Below are 10256 nucleotides of genomic sequence, written 5' to 3' on the forward strand. Positions count from 1 at the left end.
GGTCCTTACCAAATACTAGAGCGAAATGACAAAACGTTTAGAATACTGATCGAAAACAAAGAACAAACAGTCAGCATAGATCGTCTTAAAGCTGCTTTCATATGTCCCGATACAGACATTGACATCCACAACAAATCAATGGTATACCACACTCCAAACAACGTTAATGGCGACCAGTCTGTGCGACCAAATACAACAGCTAATCTGATAAAATCAGGACGCAACGTTCGCTTTCCAACCAAATTCAGTGACTCCATCACTTATGGGGGAGTACTGTGGCAGCACCAAAAAATATAAAGAAAGAACTGTCAACAATGCAGAAGGGAGACAACAATATCCGCAGCTCCCGCTAGTAGTAGTTTTGGGAAAAATATAAAACAACACGTGAATAAATGTATAAACAAAATCTTAACTTTAATAATAGCTTGTAATAAATAATTATAAAAAATAAATAAAGTTATTCATTTCCACTAAGGAGTGTTAGGATCGAAATAAAAAGTAAACATAGTAAACCACTACATATACATTGTCTAATATTGCATTATGTTACAGAAGCTGCAGATACTGAAGTCCTAAGTGAAGAAAATTATAGAAATGACATAAAAAACGGTTTCAAGGTTGCAAAAAACAGATATAGAGTGGCTTGCATCAAAAAAAAATCAACAAAAGAGATTAACTAGATATAGTTATGTGGGTTTTCACCACACACTTTATTTTAAATAAATATAACAAATGTTTACAAAATGATAAAAACGTTGTGTTACTAAAACGTGCAAAATAGGAAGAAGAAGGAAGCCAGTCGCCAGTTACTGAAGTTAGCTGCTCATTGAAAAATGTTCCTTTTGCCCACAGATGGTGTGAGTGCGTGTACATTCACACACAGAGGGCGCTGCAGTATGTGTGGCGAGTTCGCCACAGTACTCCCCCCTTAATAGCTGGACCGGTGGTCTGGTTTGTTGACTGTTGATTGTAACCTGCTACTCTAAAGGATCTTTCACATTAAAGGTTACTTGCTTCTTCGTTTGCGTGAGTTTTCCTTTGTTTACAGGTCTGCAATCTACGTCGACTTCTGCAAACTTTGGTTCGATTACTGCTGGCTCGAAAAAGGCCGGTTTCAATCTGTTTATTGATATGTTAACCTGCTTACCGCGTACGTCAACCGTAAAAAGTCTATCGTTGATTTTCTTGATTACCTTATGTGGTCCTGTGTATGGGAGCTCTAAAGGTTTCCTTACATGATCTGCCCTTACGAATACATGCGACGCATCGCCCAATGCTTGGTGAACGAATACAGCTTTGCTAGAATGATTGGACGTCGGAATTGGTCGTACTTGCTGGATGTGCTCGCGTAATGTTGCTAGGGATTTTTGTTCGTTCGGAAGCGTGTTATTTTCCACAAAAAATTCTCCCGGTAGACGTAATGTCGTTCCATACAACATTTCAGCTGCTGAAGTGTTGATATCTTCTTTATAGGATGATCGAAGTCCGAGTAAAACTGATGGTAACAATTGTATCCAAGCGTGCTTAGGTCGCGACATAAGAGCTGTTTTTAAAGTGCGATGAAATCGCTCAATTAACCCGTTAGATTCTGGGTGATACGGAGATGTACGTATTCTTTGCGTGCCTAAACGATTTGCTAGCGCCTTGAATAAAGCTGATTCGAACTGGGTTCCTTGATCAGTTGTTATGATTTTCGGAGAACCAAATCGCGATATCCAGTGTGCGTAAAAATTTTCTGCGACTGTATCGGCGGTGATATCTTTCAACGGAACGACTTCTGGCCATCGTGTAAATCTGTCCATCATGGTTAGTGCATATCTGTAACCGTCACATTCGGGAAGTATTATTAAGTCCAAATGTACATGATCGAATCGCTGATCCAATGGATTGAAAGCTTGTGGCGTAAGTTTATTATGCCTGTTTATTTTTGCTTGTTGACAACTTTGGCACGATCGTACCCAATTCGCGACATCTTTTCGGATTGACGGCCACACGTACTTGCTGCATAGTTGTTTTGTCGTTGACTTAGTACCAGCATGTGCAAATGTCTTCTTTCGAAGTGATGATGGAATATATGGTCTGATGATTCCTGTTGATACATCACAAAAGGTTGACATATCGGGTTGTAACAAAAGTTTTTGTAATTGAAGTGCTGAATCTGACTTTAATAACTGCTTAAGCTCTTCATCTATTTCCTGATGGTTGCTAATCATCTCGAGATCTATAACCGTAGGCATATTAATTGCATCAATTCTGGATAAACTATCAGCCACTATGTTGTCATTACCATCTATGTATGATATGTTTGTTGTTAGTTGTCGTAGTTGACGTGGTGAAACTTTATCTGACTTTTGTTGGAATGCATAAATGAGCGGTTTGTGATCTGTTTGAATTGTAAAATTTCTACCTTCCAGTAAATGTCTAAAATTTTTGATGGCTAAATATATAGCTAGCAACTCTCTGTCGTACGTGCTATAATTCTTCTGCGCTGCCTTGAGCTTCGAAGAGAAAAACGCAACCGGTCGCCAAACATCACCTTCTTGCTGTTCCAGTACTGCACCAACTGCGTTGCTTGATGCATCCGATGTCAATCGAATTGCACTTAATGGAGACAAAAATGTTAATTTAGGTAACGCGGTTACACTTGTTTTACAGTTTTCAAACGCTGCATCTAACGTGGTAGTCCATGTTATAGGCGTGTTGTCGTTCTTTTTTGAATTTTTTAATAGCTCATTTAAAGGTGCTTGTAATTTGGCGGCCTGTGGAATACACTTGCGGTAATAATTTAGGATTCCCAAAAAACGACGAATTTCTTTTACTGTCTTTGGCTTCGTGTATTCATTAATTACTCTCACTCGTTCTACAGGCGGGCTGATACCATCGACTGATACATCATACCCTAAAAAACTTAGTTGTGAAACTCCGAACTCGCACTTAGCGGTGTTTATGACAAGCTTGGCCTTATTTAGTGTTTTTAGTACTGCTTCTACATGTTCCAAATGCTGCTGTTCACTTTCTGAGAATATTAAAATATCGTCAAGGTAGCAGAAGACAAATGGCATTTTCCTGAACAATGAATCCATATACCTTTGAAAGGTTTGCGTAGCGTTTTTAAGACCAAACGGCATGACTACAAATTCAAATAACCCAATGGGTGTACTTACTGCGGTTTTGCATATGTCATCAGCTTGCATCGGTATGTTATAATACGCTCTATGTATATCAATCTTTGAAAAAAATTTGCTAGCATGTAGTTTTTCCGTTACTTGGTCTAGGTATGGTATTGGGTACCTATCTGGTTTGGTTTGCGCATTTAGTTTTCTAAAGTCACCGCAGGCTCTCCAAGCACCTGCTTTCTTTTTTACCAGGTGAATTGGACTCGACCACGGACTGTTTGACGGACGAATAATTCCTTGCTCCAACAGCGTTGAAAATTCTTCGCGAATTGCCTTTAATTTTTCCGTTGAATAACGGCGTGACCTTTCATGCACTGGCTGACCATCAGTGACTATTTGATGACAGACTACAGATGCGTCAGGGAGGCTATAGTTATTTGCACTGCACAAATCAATGTATTTGTTGACGATTGTAAAGAATTTTGAATTTGGATCCAATGTGTATACCGAATGTATCGATGTGGTTTCAACTGCACCAGATGACGACAATGTAGTAAGCGGGTCTAATAACCGTCTTGATTTTATGTCTGGAATTAGACCATATTTCGCCAGAAAATCTGCGCCCAAGATTGGACATTTGACGTCTGCTATAATGAAGTTCCAATTGAAACTGCGTCGTAAACCAAGATTGATGCTAAGTCTCTTAGTACCGTACGTTTTAATAAATGAATTATTTGCTGCGAATAATTTTAGTTCATCTGGCACTAGGTTGCGTTTCACTGTGATTGCTGCTAAAGGAATAATGGATACGGCCGATCCGGTGTCAACTAGAAACTTCATATTTGAGATACGATCAATTACATGTAAACGAGCTTCTTCAGTGCAGTGTTCCAGCGCGTTGTCGTTTACTGCACTTGTGGACGACAACGGTTTTAGTTTTCCTTCTGTTTGATATTAGTTGTTTGGCAGCCGAACTCGCATGGTTTTAAGCATTTTGTTGCAGCTGTTCCAAATTTAATGTGATAATAACAGACTTTTCGATCTTCACGCTGACTTTTAAACTGAGTTCTGCTAGAACTGCGAGCCCTGATTCGCCCCTGTGAGTTTGCTGGTCGTCTGAGCTCTATTGCTATTTCACTTAGTTTACTTACCACTTGTTGCAGAGATATTTCTAACGCTGTCACACGTGCCTCCAATGTTGATTCCTCTGTGTTACTGCGTCGGTTAATTGCAGATGCGGTAGCCATAACATAATGAGGAGTGGGCATATTGTCAGTTATTCTATCTGCCAATTCGGCCATTTGATTAACATCCTTGGAGCTGCACGCAGATAAGATGCAACGAATGTTACTAGGCAATCGCTGCAACCAAAGTGCTGACAAGGCGTCTTCCGACATATTTGACGCTGCCAGATCTCTCATCTCTCGGAGCAACTGCGTTGGACGCTTGTTAGACACGTCTAAATCCGTTAGCAATTTAATCAATTGTTTCTGACGCGACTCCCCAAATCGTGAAATTAATTCATTTTTCAACGTTTCATATTTGCCCGTAGCTGGCGGATTTTTTGCTAACTTGACGAAGCGTTTCGCCGTCTATTATGAAACTATCTATAACTATACCTAAAATTTATTTAAACTTAAATTACCATTATTATAAATTAAATAATATTTACATTTTTTAAACTAATAACACTATAAAACTATCTATAACTATACCTAAAATTTATTTAATTTTAAATTAACATTATTAAACTAATAATATTGTAAAACTATTTATAACTGTGGCGAACTCGCCACACATACTGCAGCGCCCTCTGTGTGTGAATGTACACGCACTCGCACCATCTGTGGGCAAAAGGAACATTTTTCAATGAGCAGCTAACTTCAGTAACTGGCGACTGGCTTCCTTCTTCTTCCTATTTTGCACGTTTTAGTAACACAACGTTTTTATCATTTTGTAAACATTTGTTATATTTATTTAAAATAAAGTGTGTGGTAAAAACCCACATAATTGGTGACCCCGACGCAAATTAAACACATAATTGGAAGCAGCGCAAGTTATTCATTTATTTCATAAAGTCAAAACAAACTTGCACAATGTTGGATGATGCAATGCTGAACAAAGAAGCAGAAATGTCTAATGCCGACAAAGAAACAACAGCAAAGTCAGCAGCGGCAGACACGAATTTCACAACAGTAAAAAACGATATTGATGCAGTAAAGTTAACGAATTTGCCTTCATTTTTGCAAACTGACCCGGAGTTATGGTTTACTTAAGTGGACGGATTACTACACATCAATCGCATGACCTCTGATCTATCCAAATTCTACACGGTAATCACAGCACTAGACGGCGAAACGCTTCGTCAAGTTAGCAAAAAATCCGCCAGCTACGGGCAAATATGAAACGTTGAAAAATGAATTAATTTCACGATTTGGGGAGTCGCGTCAGAAACAATTGATTAAATTGCTAACGGATTTAGACGTGTCTAACAAGCGTCCAACGCAGTTGCTTCGAGAGATGAGAGATCTGGCAGCGTCAAATATGTCGGAAGACGCCTTGTCAGCACTTTGGTTGCAGCGATTGCCTAGTAACATTCGTTGCATCTTATCTGCGTGCAGCTCCAAGGATGTTAATCAAATGGCCGAATTGGCAGATAGAATAACTGACAATATGCCCACTCCTCATTATGTTATGGCTACCGCATCTGCAATTAACCGACGCAGTAACACAGAGGAATCAACATTGGAGGCACGTGTGACAGCGTTAGAAATATCTCTGCAACAAGTGGTAAGTAAACTAAGTGAAATAGCAATAGAGCTCAGACGACCAGCAAACTCACAGGGGCGAAGTAGGGCTCGCAGTTCTAGCAGAACTCAGTTTAAAAGTCAGCGTGAAGATCGAAAAGTCTGTTATTATCACATTAAATTTGGAACAGCTGCAACAAAATGCTTAAAACCATGCGAGTTCGGCTGCCAAACAACTAATATCAAACAGAAGGAAAACTAAAACCGTTGTCGTCCACAAGTGCAGTAAACGACAACGCGCTGGAACACTGCACTGAAGAAGCTCGTTTACATGTAATTGATCGTATCTCAAATATGAAGTTTCTAGTTGACACCGGATCGGCCGTATCTATTATTCCTTTAGCAGCAATCACAGTGAAACGCAACCTAGTGCCAGATGATCTAAAATTATTCGCAGTAAATAATTCATTTATTAAAACGTACGGTACTAAGAGACTTAGCATCAATCTTGGTTTACGACGCAATTTCAATTGGAACTTCATTATAGCAGACGTCAAATGTCCAATCTTGGGCGCAGATTTTCTGGCGAAATATGGTCTAATTCCAGACATAAAATCAAGACGGTTATTAGACCCGCTTACTACATTGTCGTCATCTGGTGCAGTTGAAACCACATCGATACATTCGGTATACACATTGGATCCAAATTCAAAATTCTTTACAATCGTCAACAAATACATTGATTTGTGCAGTGCAAATAACTATAGCCTCCCTGACGCATCTGTAGTCTGTCATCAAATAGTCACTGATGGTCAGCCAGTGCATGAAAGGTCACGCCGTTATTCAACGGAAAAATTAAAGGCAATTCGCGAAGAATTTTCAACGCTGTTGGAGCAAGGAATTATTCGTCCGTCAAACAGTCCGTGGTCGAGTCCAATTCACCTGGTAAAAAAGAAAGCAGGTGCTTGGAGAGCCTGCGGTGACTTTAGAAAACTAAATGCGCAAACCAAACCAGATAGGTACCCAATACCATACCTAGACCAAGTAACGGAAAAACTACATGCTAGCAAATTTTTTTCAAAGATTGATATACATAGAGCGTATTATAACATACCGATGCAAGCTGATGACATATGCAAAACCGCAGTAAGTACACCCATTGGGTTATTTGAATTTGTAGTCATGCCGTTTGGTCTTAAAAACGCTACGCAAACCTTTCAAAGGTATATGGATTCATTGTTCAGGAAAATGCCATTTGTCTTCTGCTACCTTGACGATATTTTAATATTCTCAGAAAGTGAACAGCAGCATTTGGAACATGTAGAAGCAGTACTAAAAACACTAAATAAGGCCAAGCTTGTCATAAACACCGCTAAGTGCGAGTTCGGAGTTTCACAACTAAGTTTTTTAGGGTATGATGTATCAGTCGATGGTATCAGCCCGCCTGTAGAACGAGTGAGAGTAATTAATGAATACACGAAGCCAAAGACAGTAAAAGAAATTCGTCGTTTTTTGGGAATCCTAAATTATTACCGAAAGTGGATTCCACAGGCCGCCAAATTACAAGCACCTTTAAATGAGCTATTAAAAAATTCAAAAAAGAACGACAACACGCCTATAACATGGACTACCACGTTAGATGCAGCGTTTGAAAACTGTAAAACAAGTGTAACCGCGTTACCTAAATTAACATTTTTGTCTCCATTAAGTGCAATTCGATTGACATCGGATGCATCAAGCAACGCAGTTGGTGCAGTACTGGAACAGCAAGAAGGTGATGTTTGGCGACCGGTTGCGTTTTTCTCTTCGAAGCTCAAGGCAGCGCAGAAGAATTACAGCACGTACGACAGAGAGTTGCTAGCTATATATTTAGCCATCAAAAATTTTAGACATTTACTGGAAGGTAGAAATTTTACAATTCAAACAGATCACAAACCGCTCATTTATGCATTCCAACAAAAGTCAGATAAAGTTTCACCACGTCAACTACGACAACTAAGTTTTATTGCAGAGTTTACAACAAGCATATCATACATAGATGGTAATGACAACATAGTGGCTGATAGTTTATCCAGAATTGATGCAATTAATATGCCTACGGTTATAGATCTCGAGATGATTAGCAACCATCAGGAAATAGATGAAGAGCTTAAGCAGTTATTAAAGTCAGATTCAGCACTTCAATTACAAAAACTTTTGTTACAACCCGATATGTCAACCTTTTGTGATGTATCAACAGGAATCATCAGACCATATATTCCATCATCACTTCGAAAGAAGACATTTGACACAGTGCACTCCTTAGCACATGTTGGTACTAAGTCAACGACAAAACAACTATGCAGCAAGTACGTGTGGCCGTCAATCCGAAAAGATGTCGCGAATTGGGTACGATCGTGCCAAAGTTGTCAACAAGCAAAAATAAACAGGCATAATAAACTTACGCCACAAGCTTTCAATCCATTGGATCAGCGATTCGATCATGTACATTTGGACTTAATAATACTTCCCGAATGTGACGGTTACAGATATGCACTAACCATGATGGACAGATTTACACGATGGCCAGAAGTCGTTCCGTTGAAAGATATCACCGCCGATACAGTCGCAGAAAATTTTTACGCACACTGGATATCGCGATTTGGTTCTCCGAAAATCATAACAACTGATCAAGGAACCCAGTTCGAATCAGCTTTATTCAAGGCGCTAGCAAATCGTTTAGGCACGCAAAGAATACGTACATCTCCGTATCACCCAGAATCTAACGGGTTAATTGAGCGATTTCATCGCACTTTAAAAACAGCTCTTATGTCGCGACCTAAGCACGCTTGGATACAATTGTTACCATCAGTTTTACTCGGACTTCGATCATCCTATAAAGAAGATATCAACACTTCAGCAGCTGAAATGTTGTATGGAACGACATTACGTCTACCGGGAGAATTTTTTGTGGAAAATAACACGCTTCCGAACGAACAAAAATCCCTAGCAACATTACGCGAGCACATCCAGCAAGTACGACCAATTCCGACGTCCAATCATTCTAGCAAAGCTGTATTCGTTCACCAAGCATTGGGCGATGCGTCGCATGTATTCGTAAGGGCAGATCATGTAAGGAAACCTTTAGAGCTCCCATACACAGGACCACATAAGGTAATCAAGAAAATCAACGATAGACTTTTTACGGTTGACGTACGCGGTAAGCAGGTTAACATATCAATAAACAGATTGAAACCGGCCTTTTTCGAGCCAGCAGTAATCGAACCAAAGTTTGCAGAAGTCGACGTAGATTGCAGACCTGTAAACAAAGGAAAACTCACGCAAACGAAGAAGCAAGTAACCTTTAATGTGAAAGATCCTTTAGAGTAGCAGGTTACAATCAACAGTCAACAAACCAGACCACCGGTCCAGCTATTAAGGGGGGAGTACTGTGGCGAACTCGCCACACATACTGCAGCGCCCTCTGTGTGTGAATGTACACGCACTCACACCATCTGTGGGCAAAAGGAACATTTTTCAATGAGCAGCTAACTTCAGTAACTGGCGACTGGCTTCCTTCTTCTTCCTATTTTGCACGTTTTAGTAACACAACGTTTTTATCATTTTGTAAACATTTGTTATATTTATTTAAAATAAAGTGTGTGGTGAAAACCCACATAACTATATCTAGTTAATCTCTTTTGTTGATTTTTTTTTGATGCAAGCCACTCTATATCTGTTTTTTGCAACCTTGAAACCGTTTTTTATGTCATTTCTATAATTTTCTTCACTTAGGACTTCAGTATCTGCAGCTTCTGTAACATAATGCAATATTAGACAATGTATATGTAGTGGTTTACTATGTTTACTTTTTATTTCGATCCTAACACTCCTTAGTGGAAATGAATAACTTTATTTATTTTTTATAATTATTTATTACAAGCTATTATTAAAGTTAAGATTTTGTTTATACATTTATTCACGTGTTGTTTTATATTTTTCCCAAAACTACTACTAGCGGGAGCTGCGGATATTGTTGTCTCCCTTCTGCATTGTTGACAGTTCTTTCTTTATATTTTTTGGTGCTGCCACAGTACTCCCCCATAAGTGATGGAGTCACTGAATTTGGTTGGAAAGCGAACGTTGCGTCCTGATTTTATCAGATTAGCTGTTGTATTTGGTCGCACAGACTGGTCGCCATTAACGTTGTTTGGAGTGTGGTATACCATTGATTTGTTGTGGATGTCAATGTCTGTATCGGGACATATGAAAGCAGCTTTAAGACGATCTATGCTGACTGTTTGTTCTTTGTTTTCGATCAGTATTCTAAACGTTTTGTCATTTCGCTCTAGTATTTGGTAAGGACCATCGTAAGGTTGCGTCAATGGTGGTTTTACCTTGTCATTTCGTATAA

The 10256-nt window shown here is 39.2% G+C and overlaps 2 protein-coding genes across 2 annotated transcripts; one reads left to right on the forward strand and one right to left on the reverse strand.

Annotated features, from left to right (window-relative positions):
- Positions 1–4048: 4048 nt before the first annotated feature.
- On the reverse strand, positions 4049–4513 carry LOC119684555. Its single transcript, XM_038098617.1, has one exon. The coding sequence runs from the start codon at positions 4511–4513 to the stop codon at positions 4049–4051; it is 465 nt and encodes a 154-aa protein (XP_037954545.1).
- Positions 4514–5660: 1147 nt separating this feature from the next.
- LOC119684565 lies at positions 5661–6125 on the forward strand. The gene has a single exon (XM_038098629.1). The coding sequence runs from the start codon at positions 5661–5663 to the stop codon at positions 6123–6125; it is 465 nt and encodes a 154-aa protein (XP_037954557.1).
- Positions 6126–10256: the final 4131 nt, after the last annotated feature.

The sequence above is a fragment of the Teleopsis dalmanni genome, chromosome 1 (genome assembly GCF_002237135.1).
Source record: "Teleopsis dalmanni isolate 2A chromosome 1, ASM223713v2, whole genome shotgun sequence".
Taxonomy (NCBI): Eukaryota; Metazoa; Arthropoda; class Insecta; order Diptera; family Diopsidae; genus Teleopsis; species Teleopsis dalmanni.

Excerpts from the sequence above, each read along its gene's own strand:
- LOC119684565 (XM_038098629.1), top strand. The coding sequence starts at position 5,661 with ATGTCGGAAGACGCCTTGTCAGCACTTTGGTTGCAGCGATTGCCTAGT.
- LOC119684555 (XM_038098617.1), bottom strand. The coding sequence starts at position 4,513 with ATGTCGGAAGACGCCTTGTCAGCACTTTGGTTGCAGCGATTGCCTAGT.